The 22674-nt window shown below is 36.9% G+C and overlaps 1 protein-coding gene across 7 annotated transcripts in view; it reads right to left on the minus strand.

The window, feature by feature from the left end:
• Window positions 1–22674, minus strand: part of NALCN (sodium leak channel, non-selective) — a 312076-nt gene that overhangs the window by 166032 nt on the left and 123370 nt on the right. For all 7 annotated transcript variants that reach the window (XM_072760965.1, XM_072760968.1, XM_072760967.1 and 4 more), the window contains exon 11: window positions 7802–7933. In XM_072760965.1, coding sequence (XP_072617066.1) covers window positions 7802–7933 — 132 coding nt within the window. The remainder of the gene's footprint in view (window positions 1–7801; window positions 7934–22674) is intronic.

Consider the following 22674-nt stretch of genomic DNA (forward strand, 5'->3'; position numbering starts at 1 on the left):
GACCTCCCATATTATCATTCTTTCTCAACAATAATCATACCCTTTTTAAGTTAATTTTTTGAAAATTAACCAAAGTTTCAGAAAATTTGTTTTGTGCCTTAATTGCCTATGCTTGAGATATTAAAAACAAACAAACAAACAAACAAACAAAACAAACCCTATTATATCTTCCATCAATTGTACTCGATTGGGAAACTCTTGTACTCATTCATCTTGGTTTTCTGAGTTTCATCCTCAATTTCTGGGTCCCTTCGTAGGAGAATACTTTTTCTTTACTTATTTACCATTTTTATGGTAAGTGACCTAATAACTCAAGGTCTATCTGCTGGGCAACCACGGGAGGGAGCTGCTCCATGTCAAGGCTCCTCTTAGGCTGGTGAAATCCATTTCCAACTGCCTCTACCTAGAAGTAATTCAGCTTCTAGTAATGCTCCCTTCCTGGCTCATCAAGATCAGTGGGATTCTTTTGGTCTTCTCTGGACCACAAGCAACTACTGAGCAGGTGTAACTCCTTTGCAGGGTCAGCCCCAGACATCCACGGGATCTAAATCTCTGCTATAAGTCCTAACAAAGAGGCAAGTTTTCTCTAGCCCTGGCTTCTTAGTCTCATAACAATATGAAAGAAGTCCTCCAGACATTGGAGATCTCTGGAGTAACTGAAAACACAGATGGGACCTAAGGGTCTAACCTGCAGCCTGACCTGGATGTCATATTAGCAGAGGGAGCAATGACAGGCACCTACACATCCATTTCTAGTCTTCACCTGTAGTTTCAAACTTGCATTCCAGAGGAAAGAATGAAATCCATATCAAAGTGTCTTTTTGTTTTTAAAGTTGGAAACTACTAATAAATACCTGAAATATATCCAAATAGATCATCAAATTATATATAAATACAACTAATCACTTTGCTAACTTTGCATCCGCTACCAAAAGGACAGATGGAATTATCTCTTTAAAGGATTATAATTCATGATTAAATATGCAGCTGGATCCATTTGCATTATTATTTGCTCAGTGGGAAAACCTATATGCTTTTCAAACCCTCTTATGGCCACTAAAAAAGGATTTAGCAAACTGTTATGTGATTACATGTAAATACCATATTCCCACTCATATTCCTCCTGGAGTTTCTGATTCTAGTACTTGTGGGAAACAATACCTCATTTTTAACATTATTAATTACTTATTATAAGATAATATTCTAGTTCTCTGAGAAACTATAATCCCAAAGTGGTAAAATTTTATGAAAAATGTTATACATGAAAATATATGTAACTTACTTATCCTATGGGTTACTTTGGGGTAAGGAAGAACTATGTCAGGAATTAAAGGAGGGATTTAAGAAAATTAAATTAGCTGACTGCTCATCAGCTATTTTAGTGGAGGCTAGAAGGTTTAGTGCAGGATTTCAGTTTAGAAGGAGAGGAGAGGAGCAGTTAAAGGGGAAGCTAGAGCAATACTTCTCAATGGGTGGCTCCAGCTTGTGTCAGCGAAATGAGCCTTGACAATAGCTGGACAGAGAGGAACTTGCCAGGGTTGTGCTGTTGGCCATACAAAAGGGAGAAGACCCCAGGGCTGCCTGCAGAACCTCAATACTTAGAAGGACTGCTCAGAAGAATCATCTAGAAATGTGTCCAGTCTTGGGCTTTCCACAAATCCCAGGCAGATGGCCTGGGAGTGCATGTGCCATTGCTGTGCTTCCTCGCGTCACAGCCCGCCACATGGACAAGATGCCCTAGGATGTTTCCTCTGTCTCTCATCCTTGCAGCACATTATGCTATGTGTGAGTGCTTGCAAGTTGAAACTCATCTTTTCAAGAGCAAAGATAAGATTTGTAAAGGCTTTTTTTTTTTTTTTTAATTTGACAGAGAGAGTGCACAGAAGCATGGGGAATGGTAGACAGAGGGAGGAGAAGCAGACTCCCCCCACCGAGCAGGGAGCCTGGCACAGGTCTTGATCCCAGGACCCCTAGATCATGACCTGAGCCAAAGGCAGAGGCTTAACTGACTGAGCCACCCAGGCGCCCTGAAGGTAAGATCTGTAAGTGTGATAAACTTTCCATAAATATTGTCACATTATTTGAAATAACTTGGAAACAGTACACAAATATTTCTCTCAAAATGTTCTCATTCATTTGGGGAATATAAATAATAGTGAAAGGGAATATAAGGGAAGGGAGAAGAAATGTGTGGGAAGTATCAGAAAGGGAGACAGAACATAAAGACTCCTAACTCTGGGAAACGAACTAGGGGTGGTGGAAGGGGAGGAGGGCGGGGGGTGGGGGTGAATGGGTGACGGGCACTGAGGGGGGCACTTGATGGGATGAGCACTGGGTGTTCTTCTGTATGTTGGTAAATTGAACACCAATAAAAAAAAATTTATTTAAAAAAATTTTCCTATATCAGTGTTTTCCAATCTTTTTTTTTTTTAGATCACCCCCTCCTTCCCAACCAGGAGTCTTTTTAGATATTTTATTCCCAACACCATGCCATATGGAATCTTAATACCAAAGATATTTTATATATCTGTTTATATACTTCACATATCTATTTCTACTCTATAAATAGAGCAAAAATTGGTTCTTAAGGAGGCAAAAAGTCTTGTAATAGTAAGATTTTTTTTTTGCCTCCCTAAGAACCAATTTTTACCCCTTTATAGGTGTTTTACTCCCTGTTGAAAATGCATACTTTATAGATGTATCTGGTTTAATGTGACCATAGCAAAGTTAAATATTTTCAGGAATGCAGGCTATAGGAGTTCCTCAAGCACTATATTCTATTATTTCTTCTCCACATTTTTAATTTTATAATAATACTTATGTCATTTAATATATACCATAACGTACTCTCTTGTCCTCAAGAAAATTACCAATAATGGAATATATATCTAAAAATTAAAGGAGTTATTCCAAAAAACAGTTTTATATGTTTCCAGAAAAGCGCATCACTCGTGAAAATAATTTTTTAGAGTGCAAAGCATGAGAAATTAATTTAAAATGCTTGTTTTCTAAAAGAACTTGCAATTGGATTTGTGATGTGAACAGGTAAAACAGTAAGATGATTGCCAAATTTCTGACACTAAGGAGAAAAATAACCAAATGGAAAATGACATGCATAATGTAAATATAACAATAGAAATCGTTCTGCCCTTTTAAATCAATGAATAATGTATGAACATTTATAGGTGACAAATTATAAATGAGCTGATTGTGCCATGCAGGTCTGAGAAGATAAAATGGTAGTAGTGCTGCCCAAATGTAGGAAAGATATTTGAAATGTATTATCCAAGATTTGTGTTGTGGTCTCTATCTCATATTTGCAAAGAAACACAATGGATATTATGAGAAAATGAATGCATATTTGTCACAGAAGAAGATCATAGTACAAAAGTCACAAGAAATCTAATTCAGGTAACCCTATTTTCCTAAATGAAATTCAGATTAAATTACACCAAAGTAAATGACTATCTGCATCACTCTAGAGGTGTCTGTAAATCACTTGTTCTTTATCTATACTGTACTGTCCATATTCTACATTAAGAGCAAACTTTTGAAATGGATCACTGAATAGTTGAAAATGTCATTATTATATAATTTTTCACATAACACGGTACTGTCCAAGTCCTTTAGAAGAAAGGACTAAAAATGTTATTGTCAGAAAAAATTATTTAATGGAAAATTTCCAAAAATGATATTAAACTTAATGATAAGATGAAAGATTGCTGCTATGGTAAATGAGTCACTTTCTTAATTTGGTCGTTTCTTGTGATAATGAGGTGAAATATGGGTGTCAGATTTTGTTGGAAGTAAAATAAACGGGTCTTTCATTTAATTTCATTTTAACAAATATCATAAAGCCAAATGTCTTCAGAGGGACACAGAAACTACTTTTCTAGAAAAGATGACTTTCTGAAAGATGGCAAACAGTCCAGACTTTACAAAGGCCTTTCTGCTTCAAACACACAGCTGTCATAGAAATACAGGAAACCGAAGAGACATCCTAAAAAAGGTAAACCTCTCTCTTCACCAGAAATGCTGTTCTTCATTGCTTGCTTCATTGTGCTAGCTCTCCCATCAATTCGTGACTTTCTTAAAAGAGGAATTTTGTTGAAATTGTTAATCTTCTGTGCATAACACTGTGCTGATAAGTTTGTGTTAAACATACAGTCTTATGGGGATACACTTATATATTTTTATATAATGCTAGAAAAGTACTGTTCAAGTTTTATTACTAAGAAAATGAGAGTATCTATTTTAAATATAATTATGTTCATTATAAAATTGATTTTATGTATAATATTAATAATGTATTATCTAAGATCAGAATTAAAAATAAAAATTCTTTAAAAAGAAAGCAAATTTACCTTTTTATGTTTATACATAACCTAAAAAAGCAAAGAAATGTTTTTCCTTTTTCTTACTAATTTTAAATTTAGGTTCGTCCAGAGAAGCAAAACTGGTCTCCAGTTATACAACAGAAGCTAAACAGCTTAACTTATGCTTAAAGGATGTATTTTAGACTGCAAGTTGACTCTAATGGGTAGAGTGGTTTATTATGAATTTTTGAAATTATCCTGGAATATGTGGGAACTCAAGAAATTACTTCTCTGAAAGCTCAGGGCTATTTGTGATCTATTTTAAAAATAAAGTTTCCAAAAGATTGTATTATGCTATGCCTTAAATATTGAATCATTATAGCCCATACACTTGAATTTGTTATTACAGCTATTTTAAGAATTAAATGGGATAATGAAATCCTTTAATAGTACTTGCAACATAATAGAATCTCCCCCAAATGGCAGCTATTATTGTTTAGTATTAGTATATTTGAATTTAAGATATAAAGATGTTAGTTGACATACTCTCTGTTTCTATAGTTTAACCCAAGGTTGAGCCCACTGTATTTTTGTAAATACAGTATTATCGGAACACCATCATTCTCAGCCCACACTCATTTTTGTATAACAGTGGTAGAGTTGAGTAGTTGAGACAAAAAGCCTGTGGCCTGAAAAGCCAACAATGTTTGTTAATCTGGTTCTCCAAGAAAAAGTTTGCTGACCCTTACTTAAAGCTCAAAATGTCCTTGCAAACTTTTAAAAAAGAGAGTATTTTATAAAAGAGTAAGTGTGATTAGAATAACTTAGGAATACTCATTTGGAACAAATTACTTGGATTCATTTACAAGTTTCTGATATAGAGCAGTGATAATGCTATTGTATAAGGGTCAAATGTGCTTTGGGAAGCTCAGGTACTCAAAATCAGTCAGTAGAAGTGAAATGAATTCTGAATGCTTCAGTAGTTCAAGAATAAAGCAATGTCCACATGGTTTTGAAAGTGAAGAAATTATCGCTACTTATTTTACTAAAATCAAATTTATTTTCAGTGTTTGGGAAGGAGCAATGATTTGTAGACACAACAAATGTTAGATTCTGCTGTAGAATCCTGTCTGGTTGGCTTTTTGCTTTATTTTTTAATTGTTTAATACTATACACAAAAAGCAAATGATAAGGATTTATCAACTACACCTGGATTCTCCTAAGGCATTTAAAGTATCAGCGAACTCTATAGTATTAAATTATTTGAAATTTTATTGGCATTGCATGCTCATCAGTTAGGTAACATACATAAACACAGTAGGAAAGAGATCAATTTTATATGTGAAAAAAATAAGGTGAAATTTGCCAGAGGATTCTGTTTTCTGTGTTCCCAGTGGATGGCCCTGTGTTTATTCTACAGGACTGATTTAGTATCACTGAGTTCCCACCTTGGGCAGGGCTACAGAAGAAATGTTAATGTAATCTCCAATATCCAGGACTCCTTCACCAGCAGATACAACTCACTCCAGAGAGATTAGCATAATCTCAATCACCAATAGCCATTTCTGTTCTGATTTCCAGGCATTTTGTCATCAACCCTTTAACCTCTGGTCCTAATACTATCATTCTTCTGCCTTATGTATCTTCCTATCTCTCTCCACCCAGAGCCTTTAACTAATCTTTGAGTCTGGTTCCATGTTAAGTAATTTCTTCTACATTCTCTTATTCCTATTCACTTAATCTTCCTCCTAAATCCTTGCCTCAGCTGCTTCTGTTTCAAATGTATGGCTTCCACCACAGTCCTTTCCAGAAGATGATGCTCATGCTCCAGTTTCCTATATGGCCCATGTAGGATAGCACGTGGATGAGGAAGAGATGCCCTACCCATTGCTCCTCAATACTCCTTTGAGGTATATTCCATCAGGGTTAGATGTCCTCTCACCTGACTCTCCCTGTGGCTGCCATCCCATTATGCAGGCATTAGAAATTCACCTGCAAATATTATTATTGGTCCATGTTTCCCTGTGTTTTTAATGACAATCTAATCTTTGTGTGCTAGATCTGCAGCAAAACTATACCCATTTTTTCAAGTGTCAGGCTGGATATAATTTCTTCATGAGCTCCTGTCATTGGTACCCCACAGCATAAAACACTTATTGTTTACTATTTGTATTTCTTGCTAAACTGTAAGCTCCACATACAACATAGCAATTAGGCAGCATCAAATCACGGTAAACGTTTAATATAATTGATATTTTGTTACAGGCAACAAACTTCTATGAAGAGGGGAATTCATAAGTGACTCCTTAAAAGTTTCTTGTTAACATTCAATAGGTATATCCCATCAGTTCTTTTTCTAAAAAGTTTATGTGTGGGTGGATTGAATTTTTATGAACCAAATCCATTTTTAAATGTACTGGAGGAATTCTGGATATCTTAGAGAACTCAACTATATGGCAAATTGGATTTTTTACATGGAAGATGCTTTTACAATAAAAATAGTCAAATTACTGTTTTTCTGTTTTTAAGTTTGTTTTTTCATATTTTGGATTTCTTAAAGTGTCCTTCAGCTATATCTGCTTACCTCACTTAAAAGAAAAATGGGTTTCTAAAGAGTTATATGTAAATAAGCTTTTCCATAAAAATGTCACCAATGAATTCTGAGTTGTATTTTAGAAATAATTTTTCACAATTAAAAAAGTGGTCTCTAGATGTCATTAAATTATTTAAGAATCAGGGATACCTGGGTAGCTCAGTGGTTGAGCATCTGCCTCTGGCTCAGGGCATGATCCCAGGGTCCTGCATCGGGAGGGAGTCTGTTTCTCCCTCTGTCTATATCTGCCTATCTCTCTGTGTCTCTCATGAGTAATTAAAATCTTTTAAAAATATTTAAGAATCTACTATTAACAAAATGAGTCAATTGATAAGAAGTACTATTCCAAACTCTAGTATGATATGTAGGGTGCTAGAAGATGCTTGTTTAATCACTAAACCTACCTGCTCCTGACTTGGTATCTTTAGTGTAGGTGGTCACACCTCAGTTTCTAGTACAGAAATTATTGTGTTATCTGTTTCAATTTCCTTCCTGCCCTCTCCTTGGTATTACTGAGATGACTTCCTTATTTACAATCTTCTGAATCTGTGCTTGCTCATCCTTAGCAGGAAACAGACTAAACACAACTTGAGAAAGGAGAGAAAATGAGAGGTGGATAGGAAAATAGCAAGCTCAAAAGAGTAAGAGCAGGGGCTGGGGGGGGGGTTACCTTGGCAACATGACATGGTGGGGAAGTCACTCAGTCTGAGAGTTACGAAAATGAAGCAGGCAACACAGTGGCCAAAGAAACACTTCAGAAGTAGATAATGAATCAGCTTCAGTCAAAGTCAGGTAATTAAGCAATTGATATTAATTTTCATGTTTACAAAAGGCCCCATCTGAGGTTCACCTCTACCTTGAATGGTGATCTGCATCTGAGTGGGCTGCTTACCTCTGCAAGATAGAACTCATCGTACTGCCTTCTGAAGCTTTCTCCTTTGTGGTAGTTGCTTGCAGCCACTATCACATCCACAGTCACCATGCTCAGAATGAACATGTGGAAAACTGATGACCGCATCATTTGCTGAGGAGGCAAAACAGATAGACTCAACAAAAGCCACTCTGGGAAATTACCCCCATTTTATAGAAATGAAAACTGAGGCTCTGTGAAGTAAAATAACCTTCCCACTGTCACACAAATATTGCAGGTGGAGTTGCAATTTAACCCCAACACTACTGCCTACTCTGGGATGAAATAATCAACCATCCAAAAATTGACTATTATTGTGATTGCTGACATGTATTCAATGCTTATGATGTTCCAGGCCATACTTTAAGTATGTTACTTATTTATCTTTTTTAATCTTCACCATAGCTCTACACAGCAGGATGTATTACTCACTTTTTCCAGTGAGTTCAGAGATTAAGTCATTTGTCCAAGATCACGCAGCAAGGACACAATAGAAGGAGGCTCCAGATCCAAGTCTGTTTAAAGTCCATTCTGGGATCCACCACCCATGGTGGGGTACACAATGTATAAAAGGAGAGAGAGTACAGGCTGAAGGCCTTGGGCAGCAAAAAAAGGAGAGAGAAGCTAACCTACTGAAAGGACCTGAGCACATAACAACAAACCACGAAATCACATCCCTTGGTGCTAACTGCCCAGAGACTAGCACCATCACATGTTGAGGCCTTTTTTCTTCTCGGCACATAGGAGCACCCATCCTCACACTTGATCTGACCTGAGAATTCTTCAATTTTTGCAGTGAAAAGCACCTGACTAAAGCAGAACCTGGGGATGGGAAAAGAGAAACAGGGTTGCCTCTTCTGAGCTGCTGTCATATGCATCCACGCATGTAACTGCACATGGCCCTCAGTACCCGGCACTTATTAAGGATGTGGGCTCAGAGCCAAATTGCACGGAGCAGAGATTCCAACACATATAGATTCTGCAGTCCTGGGCAAGTTAGCTAAGCCTCTGTGAGCCTCCATTTTCTCATCAGTAAAGTAGAGATAACAATGGCCACTCCAAAGGTGTCATCATTTTAAATGAGTCAATTTTTGTAAAATGCGTAGAGCAGTGCTTGCATATTATAAGTGTTCTATAAAGATTGCAATTGCAATAAAAATAAATGCAATTTTGTGATCAGGCATATTTTTTTTCTGTCCAGGAAGGGGAAATTAATTGCCCAAGGTCAAAGAATTAATTATGTTGTATATCTGACGGAGTCCAGAACCAAGGGAGATAAATAAAAGTGATAAGATCTAATAATTTGGGAGATGTAAGAGCTATTGGAAAAGCAAATATTTAGTAAGGTTCTGTGTCACTGTGGCTATGGAGGTATTACATTTATGTGCCTTTGACCTTATTTTATAGGTAATACAAAGTCAAATTCCAGGACTGCCAATCAACATATTTAAATGCAAATCAATTTGTGTGCAGGAACCACTGACCTTCATAACACAGATAAGCAAATCAGTTGGCAAGTTTCTATACTTATTAGAATTTTTATTGTTATTTGGTCATTCTTGAATTGTGAGAGTTACATTCCATAATGATTATTCCTTTTCTATACTCTTTTCCACATAATGTTCTATTAAAAACATTTCAAATGCTTTCTACTTTATCTGCATGACAGAAAAACCACAACTCTCTCTATTTTCCTTGGCTGTGGATTTGTGTCTTAAGTAAACTGTTATTACTGAAAGATCCAAACAAAGCTTTTAGCCATGGCTGTCAAAAAACTTTTAAATTGGTTTTGTAACTGTCACAGCTTCACTTTGGTGCTGTCATTATAATTAGGTTGTTTTTTGTCTGGATGTCTATGTGTCCCTGTTGGTACAGAGTCATTAAAATAATCACTTACAATGGATTTTGATACACTATAATCACCATTTCTTAGCTGACTTTATCCAAAGTAATAACTTTCAAATATTAAATAAGAATTAAGGTGATCAGTATGTGTAGTAGCTAAATCTGAATATGAGACCCAGAACTCTAGCTTTGAAGTGAGAGCTGGTGACATGGTCTACTTCAGCTCAACTCAATCCAAGCGATGTTGGCTGGCTGTCAGTTTCTTTAATGTGGAGGGCTAAAAATGTTACATTTAGACCCAGGCTTATCTCTAGGACATTACAAATTTATACCCTTTAATTTTTTATTTTCTTATAAGAATTAATGTAAAGGGAAATGTTAAAGTTGAGTCAGTTCCATAAAATACCATATAACTTGAGATTTTTCAGAATTATTTAACATGGATGTGGATATATATACCTATAAACACACATATGCATGTGTATATATATTATACACATATGTATATATTTCTATATATAATATAAAACTCTGAATCCTGCATACATATTCAACTTTTTAAGGTTCCCTTCAATTGCAATGTCACTTTGGTTTGTATCTTTAAAAAAATCAGACAAGTTTTACATATATTTTTAGTTTGGCTTTGATCCAAGAAATAACAATTGTATGTGACAGTGGGAATTACCAAAATACAAATAAAAGACTATAGCAGAACCATCTCTGAGGCAGCAGTATCTGTCAGGAATGTTCAGGAGACTTACTACTCAAAGTGTGGTCCCTGAATCAGGAGTTTCCTGGGAATATATTAGAAATGCATGTTCTCAGGCCCTATCCCTGAGACCTACTGAATCAGAATCTGCATTTTTAACAAGGTCACTGATAAATTAATGTGCATATTCAAGTGTGAGAGGCTATGTTGTAATGGATACTCCTTGAATAGTTGTTTAAACTGGGTGACCTACAAATTTTTTCAGAAATTCACAATTTCATGACTCTAAAAGTCTATAATCACTGAACAGATTAGAACAATACCTGCTGGAATATTATGGTAATATGTTAGGATATATCATCACAAAATGAATGCTTATCTTCCTCCACTCTCCAAGATTAAAACCTAGATAAACTAGGTTCATGAAGACAAAAGTATGTGTTGACTTTTCAGTCATTATTGGGTGGGGGGAGGATTATGAAGATCACCCCAGACACTTTCATAAGGTTTAGGAATGCAGGTACTGTCTAGAATCTTGAAAAGGCAAGAAAATAGTTTCTTCCCTATATCTCCAGAAGTAATACAGCCTTCCTGATATATTCATTTTAGCCAGCTGAAACGCGTTTTGGAGTTCTGACCTACAGAACTATATGTAATGTATTGTTGTAAGTCAATAAGTTTGTGGTAATGTGTTACAGCTGAATAGGGATCTAATACAAATATTGTTTGTGATTTTGACATATATCAGTTCAAAACATCTCCTATGAAACCTGACTATATACAAGCTTCAGTACTACAAAATTCTACCTTTTGGGTTCCACCCAACGTGATATGCCAGTAGGAGTCTCTGTAAATTTTCTAATTACAAATGTAAACTCATTAGGACAACCAAGGTTTGCATCTTACTTTGTTTCAGAATGTGTGATGAAACAATGGGTCTGCAGCATGATACTGAGCCTCACCTCAAGCAGAAAAAACGAGAAAGGTCCCTTTTCTTTATATTATTTCTGAGTCCTACCATGAAAGGAATGTTCTCAAGAGACTGTGGAGTCTACACCAAATATGGATAGGGATCCTCACTCAATTTAAATTGACAGTAAGACATATTATCAAAATAAGAGCTACCATTTGAGTGCTTGGTTTGTGACAAGTTTCATTCCAAGCATATTGCGTGCTGATATAAAAAATTTCATTTAATGAACAACCCTGCATGATAGATATTTTGTTAACCCCTTTCACATATGGAAAAAGGACAAGGTAAGGACAAGTGGACTTAGAGTTAGAAAGAGTTAAGAAGTAGTCTAACTAAAGTAGTTTTGAGTCCAAAGTAGGAGCTCTCTTGCCTTCTAACAGGCAGTCAAAATGTGTCTGATGCTATTCTATGTATTAAAGAAAAGGGAACAGCAGCTCCTTCATTAAGTGTTTGTGAGTAAATAGAGGGAACAAGTTTGTGAAGCTTGTATTTGAAAGCTGAAGATGATCTGTTCTTTACAGAGGGGGTAAGATCTCCAGGGTGGGAAAAAAAATCTCAACTTTGAAGACAGGCTGAGCTGAATTCGAATATGGACTCTGTGCATGATTTAACCTCCTTGTCACTCAGTTTTCATATATGAGAAAGGGATGTCAAAGCACCTACATCTCTAGGTTGCAACATGAATATAAAGAATCTAGCCCAAAGCTGGCATCTTGCACTCAGGACTCTTATTATTATTATTACTGCAATATTTGAAAACACTCTAAGCATTTAAAGGTAGAAATACCATCAGTTGCTTGTGAGGAAGGTAAGGAGGTACAACAGGAGAAATCACACGGAAGAGATAACCAATCTTGAGAGGGACCGTGAGGGTGTATAGATTTTGGGGAAGATCTTATGCTACTCCATTTTTAGCTTGAGTGCTTTATATGAGCTATTTTTATTAATTGGTTCAGTAATTTTGCCTTTAAGATAGTGCCTTAAAGATTCTGAAGATTCTTCAGGCAAACATCCAACAAATCAAAACTGTGGCCTTGGAGGGCCCAATGAGTATAAATTAGGATAATGAATAGTATGGCTCAGAGATTTCTCTCTCTTCCCCTGTCTAGTGACCTTGGAAACTAGATACTTCAGATGAGATCATCAAAAATTTTACTACACACACACACACACACACACACACACACACACACACACACAGACATCTCTCTGATTGAAGGTGGTTGGGAAACACAGTTGGCCCCATCTGTGGTGTGCTGGAGCTGCAAATGTGTACATCTCTACCTAACTTCATGTTCAATGTCATGTTGTTAACTAGAGATTGGCCATAGTGGGAACACCATGTTAATTGGCAAATGTTACCAGTCAGGACTCTCCTACTTCAAGATGGTTACTAAACATTTTAAACTTTGCAAGCACACCACTGCCCCACACCCAGCTGTCCCAGCTCTCTGGTATCTTCCTGTTACTCTAGCCTGGATGAAATATATATATCTATCTCATCTCATTCTGATACTTACAGACCCATCATTCCCCACAATGCCAAGGACACTCACATATACCTTCTCACTCTTGATGCTAATTTTTTAGGTGTATTAATGCAAAGTAAGTAAAACAAATTAGGACATTGAAGTTCAAGTAATATAATCTTTTTGTGGTGGTTGTTAGAGAGAGGAGGAGGAGGGGCACAGAGAGGGGGAGAGAGAGAATCTCGAGTAGGGTCCATGCCCCATGCAGAGCCCAATGCGGGGCTCAATTTCACAACTCTGAGATCATGCCCTGAGCCAAAAATCACAAGTAGGATGCTTAACCGACTGAGCCACTCAGGTGCCCTTTAAGTAATATCATCTTCTATTTGCATATTCCAAGGACCTGCACCATTTATCCCTGGACACAAAAGGACCCAGAGTGATGACTGCCTTAGGAGGCCAGTGTACATATTCCAGCAATAAGCGTCCATTAGTGACCGTCCCTTCCTCACAGCCCTCTGATTCTGACTTACAGTCAATTATAAGTGAAATGCCAGAGTGCAAGCGTTAAAATTTTCTACATTCTCACTAGCACTCCACAGGTCATAGAGTTACAAGCTAGTCTCACCAGATTTTGACAAAAGGTGTTTTCTTAATCTGAGTTATCAGTATTGTGAATTCTTCTTAGTCTTCATGAGTACTTTAATGAAAAGTCAGGAAGGTCCAAAACAAGGCTGCTAGACAGGGAACGCTTAAACTATGATGATATTAAGGTCTTTGGACACTTCAATTGACATTCCCAAAGCTAATTAAAATTTCTATATGTAGAATCACTTCAGATTTACTTCTATATGTTTATTTTTATTTTTAGTATTAAATGGTGGGCAGGTGAACATAAAACTTTTTTTTAATTCAAGAGGGAAATCACAAAAAAAGAGGGAAATAAATTCAAAAATGAAGTTAAATAGCAGTCATTTTAAACAAATTGTAGATCTGACACAATAAAGGACTGAGGTTGTTACATTTGATGAATGTAGAGTTAAGCAAGAATTTTTGAGTATCTCAAAGTGGGAGATTCATTTTGAGATACTTAAATTATTTAAGAAAGAGAGAAAAACAAATTTGAGGTATTGAAAAAAAATATGCAAGAACTATGCCAACTAGGAAATGACAAGTATTTTTGTACTCTATCCAAACCTGTTGTCAGCCGTAGGGCATGGTGGGGGTCACACTGCTCCTCCAAACCCTTCATCCACACTAATTGTGCTGAACGCTGAGAAAAAAATACCTAGCGATTTCAAACCATGGTTAGAGACTTGAAGGACGGCTGCATATTTAACCTCAGAAATCAGATTTGGAAGAGAAGCAACGTATCCTTCATTTTTTCCAAAGGTGACAATGTAACAAATATCTCTTGGAAATTTGTCTCCAAAGACTATATTACAAATGCCTGGCATAAGTTAGTAAATGTCTCCTGATTAATATAAATGTTAATATCAAAGAGTCATGAGACTTATGCAAACTGGAAGATGAAAATATGCAACAATATAGGAATTTAGTTTGGGATAACCTGAAACGCAAAGACTTTTAAGATGTTCTGAGTATTTCTTTCTTCCAGAGAGGCTTAAAAATCAAAGACACAAAACCATTTAATCAATAAAAACAGTATTAATTTTATCTTATTTTTTTATTTTTTATGTCTGGTCTCTATTCTAAAAATAATTATTATTTGAAATACATAATATTCTATTTATATATATAAACATGTTGAATATTTAAATATATATGTAATATTTATAATTGAAAATTTATACAATCAGCTCCTCTCTTTAGTTAATTTGGCCCTAACTGGCTTCAAGACTATTAACAGGTCTCTTTCAATTAACTTTATAACTACCTTCTTACACCTTTTGTTTATGCTCTTTGTCTTTAGCTATTTTATTCTTCCTATTCTTAATTCTCATTCCAGGTTCTTATAGAATACTATTTATTCCTTTTAATCCCCCAGAACTTTTCCTCCTGTATAACGGGAGGGTAAGAATTTGTGTTGCTGTGTGTGAGATTGTGTAGTTCTGTACATGAAAGCATGTATATGTGTACACTTAGATACAATCCCCCAAACATCCGCCAAGTGTTTATCAAGTGAAAGCTATAATGGAAGCAACTGGAAGTAGGGAGGAAAGTGACCAAACTGAGTTGAGGAGTCAGAAATCACTGTATTGAGGCAGTTTTGTTTGACCTGATTTGGATCTTTCTGATTCAAAGAAACCAAAAAGAATGAATTCATGACAGAATTGTGGACAAGTCAGTTTTGGGGGGGGGACCTGATGGTGCCTCATAGTTTCTGGAGAGGCTGGAAAAGCCTGGTTTCTGCATGGGAATGGGTCAGGGAGAGGTATGTTTGGTTTTTCAAGATGAGAGGGGCGTTGTGCTCATGACAAGTGGGCGCATGCCTGTTGGACTCTTACAGATGCTCCTAAGAAGCAGAAACAGGGCTGGAACAAGGCTGTGATGTCACAGGACCACATACAGGCATAAGCATGGGCTCTCTACAAGTGTACAGAGTAGTCTGAGACAGGGAACAGTTGGGGAGTGTGCTCACAGTAATGACAGTAATTTCTATGACCTTGTGATCACTGCATCCCACACACCACATTAGACATCATTTCCAATTCTTACAAACCCCTGAGGGATTTTATTATCCCCATTTTTCAAGTCAGCAAACCAAGGCTCTGAGAGATTTAGCAAATCATCCTAGGTACTCCAGGGTCAGTCTCAGCTGAGCCATACCATCTTGCTATCTTGGTCTGCAAACATAGCAGAGATCTGCTTGTGGATGGAAGCTACAGTCTCTTGGGTTCAATCAGTTCTTGAGATTGTTTGCCAGTTTCTGAGAAGGTTCATTAAGAAGACAGATGTCTGAAAAGTGCCTCAGATGTCACTTTATCACTTGAAACACACATATCGCACAGTCCACCTCCCCCAATCTTTGCCTTCAATGGAAATTTTCTCAAAGAGCATTAAAACACTAGAGTAATAATTTTGCCACCATTTGACCTACTTATGGTAAGAGCCTATTATCTCTGTTCTTTACAGATGGAGGCACACGATGTTACCAGAGCAAAACTGAGCTCGAGCATGCCAGGTCTCATGCATAATTTCATTTTCTTGTCAGTGACTTTCTTCACGGTAATAAATCACTGGGTGTGTTTTGGAAGATGGCTCAACTGTGCAGCCAAATCTGTCAATCGTCAAGAGATGAAAACTCCTACCTGAGAGGCAGGAGAGAAACTGCTTGTCACAGTGGCAGCTGAGGACCGAGGTTCCAATTTAACAGAACATTCTACCATGCATTAGAGTTACCTCTTTGTAAAGCTGTTGCTTATGCTAAAACAGAGTTTAAATAGCTAAGTAGCTGGTTGATGTTAAAAGACTCAACTATACCTTTTCACTTTTCTGAGATGCACATGAAGAACACATTGAAGAAACTTTCTAGATAGCTTCGGTAATACCGCATAACAGAACCACACTATTGCCTTAAGAGGGTAGAGGTGTAAAACATGCATTCAGATGCCATTAGAAGTATCTTTCTAATACTTCATTGTCTTCTCAGATAGAAGTGATCTGCCCTTTAGAACTGCATGGAACTTCTGAAAATTGTTTGAAAAAAAAATCAACACATAAATGGGTGTATCTATGGAATGAATAGCAAAAAAATGTAAAAATGTAAGTGGCCTATGAATCTAGACAAAAAATGCTCAATGTTCACAGACTAATCAGGGAGATCTAAATTTAATGTGATATCTTCACACCATCAGGTGTAAAAGTCTGATAGTATCAGCTGTGGACAAGGATGCTAAATGCTGAGAATTCTTACAAGTTGCCGCCTGGGGTAAAAAGTGGCACTAGAAACTGGGGAGCCATGATGCAATGTCTCAGAAAGTCTAAGGCTATTTCTCTATTCCAACAAGTGCTCTCTGAACTACATAGGCTCAAATACTTCTCACACATGTGCACAAAAAGACATGGACAGGCAGTGGCCTCGAATTTGTGCAAGAGTGAAACAATAAAAACCAGCCTCAGTGGACATCCATCAATAGGAGAATGAATAAATGGATGAACAAATTGTGGTATATTTTTATAGGAGGATGATACACCTTGTGGAAATGAAGTAGTTAAAAAATACGAGGTAGACTGCATGGGTCGAGTCCCCAGTCAGTAACCAGCTGTGTGACCTTCACCAATTACTTAAGTTCTCTGGGTCTCCATCTCATGTGTTCCACAGAGGTCACAGCAGCATCTACATTTGTGGCATTGCTATGAACATGAAATCATTTAATACCTCGAACACACAGTGTGGCTGACACATAGGGAGAGGTCCATAAATGGGAGCTGTTATTATTTCTAATGGTGGATACATAGGTAATCTTCCCATCTGTGTCTCTACGTTACTTCCTAATATTTTTAATGCAAGGAAGTGACTGAATATTATCCTGTGAAATGGTTCTGATTTACAAACTATTCACTTGTAAACATATGGAAACAAGGTGGTGTTTTTTTCAAAGAAATTATCCTATGGAGAGTGATTTGAACTTCAGGTCAGACCATAATGGTCTGTGGGCCCTTAAAAGATTTCCCAAGTCCTGCAAAACTTAAAAGTTTAATAGGAAACCTACCCCTGAATAATAACTCCTGAAGTCAAGTCCCACTACTCACATGGCCAAAAAGTTATGTCCCTCCTCCACCTGTTTCATGAAGCTCACAGGGTTGTTGAGGAGTGGCTCTTGTAGGCAGAGACTAAGCAAGATATTCAGAAGCCATTAAGAAGGGAAAATAACTTTGGGTTCCTCCTGTAGGAATACTTTGCTTAAGTGGACTGGCTGTTTCCTTTCCATTCCCATGATCAGCTGCCTCTGGCCTATCTCCCATTTTGGGAAACCAAAAGTCTCCCAGCTTCCAACCCATCTTTGGATATTTTCTTGGTGAGTCTCTAGAGCTCTTGAATGAGAGGTCACAAAACTCAGCTGCAAACAGACACATTTGTACACTGTGCAAGAAACAGAATAAGGCCAGTCTTCAAGGAGAAAAACAGATAGATGCACAGACCAAACAAGATGAGAAATTATGTGTCTTCCCAGAGAGAGAGAGAGAGAGAGACAAAGACAAAGAAAGCAGAGCTGCCTGGCAGATCTGACTAGATGCAAAGGCTCCCTGTGAGCATAAGATCCATTCCTTGCAACCAATTCTTGAGTAGGACATAAATTCTCACTTATTCCTCACAGCAGAGGAAGGAGGCACTACTCCTATTTTGCAGAAATATGCCCACGATCATACTAATAAATAGCAGAACTGAAATATGTCTGTCTCCAGAGCCTACTCTCAAAGAGACTACAACAGGGTGATTTATTCTCCCTCAGGAACAATGCTGTACTGGGTGTTACTTCATGGAGTGAAGGAAAGGTGTCTGTAGCTGGGGAGACAAGGGTGAGAGGGAAGGGGATCAGAAGCCACGTGCTGGAGGCAGTTGTAGCACAAAAATAAAAGGAAACTGGGTCTTGGGCTTGGCTAATCCCTATTCTCAGGCTTTTTCTTGTCACTTCCACCCATCTTGTTCCCATAATAAGGACCAATGGCAGGAAGGGGCGGGACCTCAGAATGAAGAGCATATTAGCAGTGCACAGGGAAGTAAAGAAAGAAGCAAAAAGACACTCTAGACAGGGCCGAGGCAGAGAGGGGGTGTTTCAGGGGTATAGGAGATTCATTTATTTGTCCTTAGCTTACGAATGAATTTATAAGGAATTGCATAGATTTCCTGTGGCTAAGTTCCTTAGTAAACGTGATATGAATTTCATTAATAACTGGCTAAACATGAAAAACCCCCTAGCAAAATTAAGTTAATGAAGTTTACACTAAGTTAATCAACTAAACATTTTAACAAATGTTACCATAGGGCTCACCACTCATAACCTAGCTAGTCTTGCTCTGAACTAGTGGTTTTGCAATTAAATTTAAGATCATATGCCTTTTCATTTATTATGAAACGAGAAAAGACCACCCTAAGGGTGCCAAATTGAATCATTTCCCTGCATGTCTATATAGGACTCTTGTTATGGTTATAATTATAGCTTTGATTACACTTAAAAATTCGTGTCTCAGAACACAGAGTGGAATTTGTAGAGTTTCTAGTTGCAGACCAAAGGTGCCTAGTTTTTCTTCTACAAATGGCTCTATAGCGTCTAATATTCCGCAGAAGAGTAAGAATACCTCTAAGTTTCCTAACTCATTTGATAGCTCCATAATCAATATATGCAAAGAGGAAGCGGAGATACTATAATGATTGTAACATTGGAAATGAGGTAAAATGTGTGTGTGTGTGTGTGTGTGTGTGTGCTCAGCAATGTAGGGAAATGATTAAAAAAACATCCTGTTGCTCAGATCCTATCACTGCTCAGTGGAATATTTATTTCTGCAATGTAAAAAAAAGTATATATACACACATACATATATACATGCATATATATTTTTACACTGCAGGAATACATAGTACATTTACATATACACATATATTTATCTTTTAGATACATGCATACATACATACAGAGAGAGAAAAATACATCAAATACCCAGAATCACAGAAACATCAGTCCCACCACATATTTAGTTTATCAGTAAGAGGGAGATTAAGCCACATCAGTCAATCTTATTTTATTAAATTACTTAATTTCTTATGGTTGGCAGAAAATACATGTAGATGTTTGTACCAATAAATTAGAGTAGGATACAGAAAACAGAATAGATAGTAAAAATATAAGAAGTAATACCAATGAAGAAAGTAAGCAAATCCAAAGCAATGTCACCTGAAACAAGGACAGAGATGATTTTTAAATGCCCTTCACTTACAAAGGCATTCAAGCCAATCTCCATTTATTTTGAGTTGGTGGTTTTAAAATTTTGAAATTTTGAAAACATAAAATTTATGGAAAGACTATTTTGAAACAATTGAAATTTATGCATGACTTACTATTATACTATCTTTGTGAACTAATGTTATATTGTAATATATTTCATGGATTACCTATTTTATCAAAGCAGTAGGATATATGGGTTTTTGGGTAAAATATTCTGTTTTAAACCTGGTGTCAAATTTTAAAACGAAGTTCCACTCTCAGGACAAAATCAACAGTTCCTTTAATACCCAAATGGGGACTCTGGGTGACCAGTTTGCCAACTCTCAAATATTTATTGATACTTAATTTTTCTGATTTATTTCAACGATGGCAAAATTATTAAGTCAATTTAATTACAGCTATTCATATGTTTCATTCCAATAAATTCCACCTTTTTTTGTTAAGATAGGAATTGGCTCTGGTTCTTTTCAACTGTTATTCCTGACTGAATCTTCTCTTCTAAATTTTGATCTATTTATTTCATATGCTGGAAAGATAAAAAAAATTTTCAGAAAGCTGAGGGAAATAACAGAAGTCAGGCTAGGATCTGTCAAGGCTCTGCCACCATATTGGAAAAAAGACACGCTAGCAAAAGCATCCAATGTTATCCAGCTATGATGGGTATTTTCTACAAACTCCCTATGTACTGCTTGTTTTAGACTTAGAAATAAATTCTTGTATAGAAATAATGTTATTGTCATCATCCACTCAATTTCTGGTTGCTAGAAACAAGACCAAGAGGACAGATGGAGCTGCTTCTAAATGAGAAGCCCAATGAATACTTGCACAAGCCAAGAAGGTTCCACGTCCTTCTTTCTCTTTTTCTATTGTTTGGTAAACACCAACTGAGCCTCTTCCATGTGTCAGGAATACTTCTGGCAGTGATCATGACCATTGTCGCTCCTATTGCCATGGAGTTTCCTCTAAACAGACTTTAAATAATGAATTATACTATTTTAATTTATTTTATTAAAGTTATTATAAACACAAAAGATCCCTGGGTGGCTCAGTGATTTAGCACCTGCCTTCGGCCCAGGGCGTGATCCTGGAATCTTGGGATCGAGTCCTGCATCAGGCTCCCTGCATGGAGCCTGCTTCTCCCTCTGCCTGTGTCTCTGCTTCTCTCTCTCTCTCTGTGTCTCTCATGAATAAATAAATAAAATCTTTAAAAAGAATAAAAAATAAACACAAAAGAATGGGAAATATACAACCAGGGTAGCTGATAATCTTCTTTGAGGATTGAGGAAGGCTTCCTTACGGAAGTGACTTTTGAGCTGAATTCTGAGTGGGAGAGGAAGTGTTCTAGAAAGAAGAAACATGAAAAAATGACAGTGCCTCGTGGAAGCAGAAATGCTGGTTTATAAGAGATATACAATGTAAATGCAGGAGTAATGGATCTTAGAAAACCTGGTTCTTACTGTTAACCTCCAGGTTACCTCTGGGAGAGGATGAGGGAGGATAAATTGGGAGGAATTAAAGTAAATACTTATTTTTAAATGTTATTTCTATAGTTTAATACATGTTTTAGGAGAATGTGATGTCACATTTTGCTCATTTAAAAAAAAAGAAGTGATACATTCTACTGTTTGTTCTTGAGGGTGAGAGATCATTTTAGTTCTAGACAGAAGTGAGAAGATGATTCATATAAAATCTCCTTGTTACCTAGTTTTAGATGGCATTAGTCATTAGTAAAAGCCAATGAGCATTCCATACTATTTTATTTTAAATATTTTTTCTTTACTTAATTCTTTTTCTTTCTCTTTTAATTAATTGATGAATGGTTAATCAATTTTTCATTAAGACATGGAAATGTACTCTCTCTCTCTCTTCATAGTTCATGCCCACTGCAAACAGATTGATCCCTTGGCCATTCCACTTTGCATTTGTACTCCTTCAAATGGGCTCTTCTGGAAAGCTTGATTTAGGACCAAACATGGAAAGCTGAGTTAAATGGAACTACCTTCATGCTGAAATGTCAGACTTTATTTTCCTTCATTTCAAACCATATGTATCATCATCCATGAAATTTATCAAGCATGCTGCCATAGTCACAAAAGTGTCTAATATGCAGGTCTCTTGGATGCCACATTGCATACTTCTAGCCTAACATCTACCCACCTCTCCACTGAACTTTATTTTCCTATATCCCTGTACAGTTCTGTCTCCTCATTGCACTCCCCTGGCCATTTATCTCTTGTCATCTCAAATCTGTGATAAAGAGGCTAACTTGCTTTCTAATTCCAGACTGCAACCCTGAGGCATCTATTCACAAGCATGTAATACATTTATTAAAGATTTTTTCTATTTATTCATTTGAGAGAAAAAGAGTGAGAGCATGAACAGAGGGGAAGGTCAGAGGAAGAGGGAGAAGCAAATTCCCCACTGAGCAGGGGGCTCCACTCGAGGCTTCATCCCAGGACCCTGAGATCATGACCTGAGCAAAAGGCAGACGTTTAACTGACTGAGCCACCCAGGTGCCTTTTAAATGAATACATTTAAAGCAATGTATTCAGGGCCCCAGTAAGACTGATTTGATACTCATAGCTGGCCTGATTTTTTCTATTACAAACTTATTTTCTTGATACATATTTTTCCACTGGATAAAGCACAGGACTGGGAACCAGAAGACCCAGGTATAGGTTCTAGCTTCTCCATTTGGTTGAGATGCAACTTTAGGAGCTCACCCAGACCTTCTGGATCTCCAACTCCACATCTATGAAGGCTGAGGGGGAGCATGCCTGTCTCTCCATCACTGGGCTATACCGAGTGAGGGCCTTCCCTGACCTCTCAGAGAAGTAAGGACTCCAAAATTTATATTCCCATAACATCCTGCATTACTTCTTTAAAATCCTCATTAATTTTGTAATTGCTAGTTCGATGCTGGTTTTTGAACAAGTATTACTGATATTTAG

The sequence above is a fragment of the Vulpes vulpes genome, chromosome 6 (assembly GCF_048418805.1).
Source record: "Vulpes vulpes isolate BD-2025 chromosome 6, VulVul3, whole genome shotgun sequence".
NCBI classification, from domain to species: Eukaryota; Metazoa; Chordata; class Mammalia; order Carnivora; family Canidae; genus Vulpes; species Vulpes vulpes.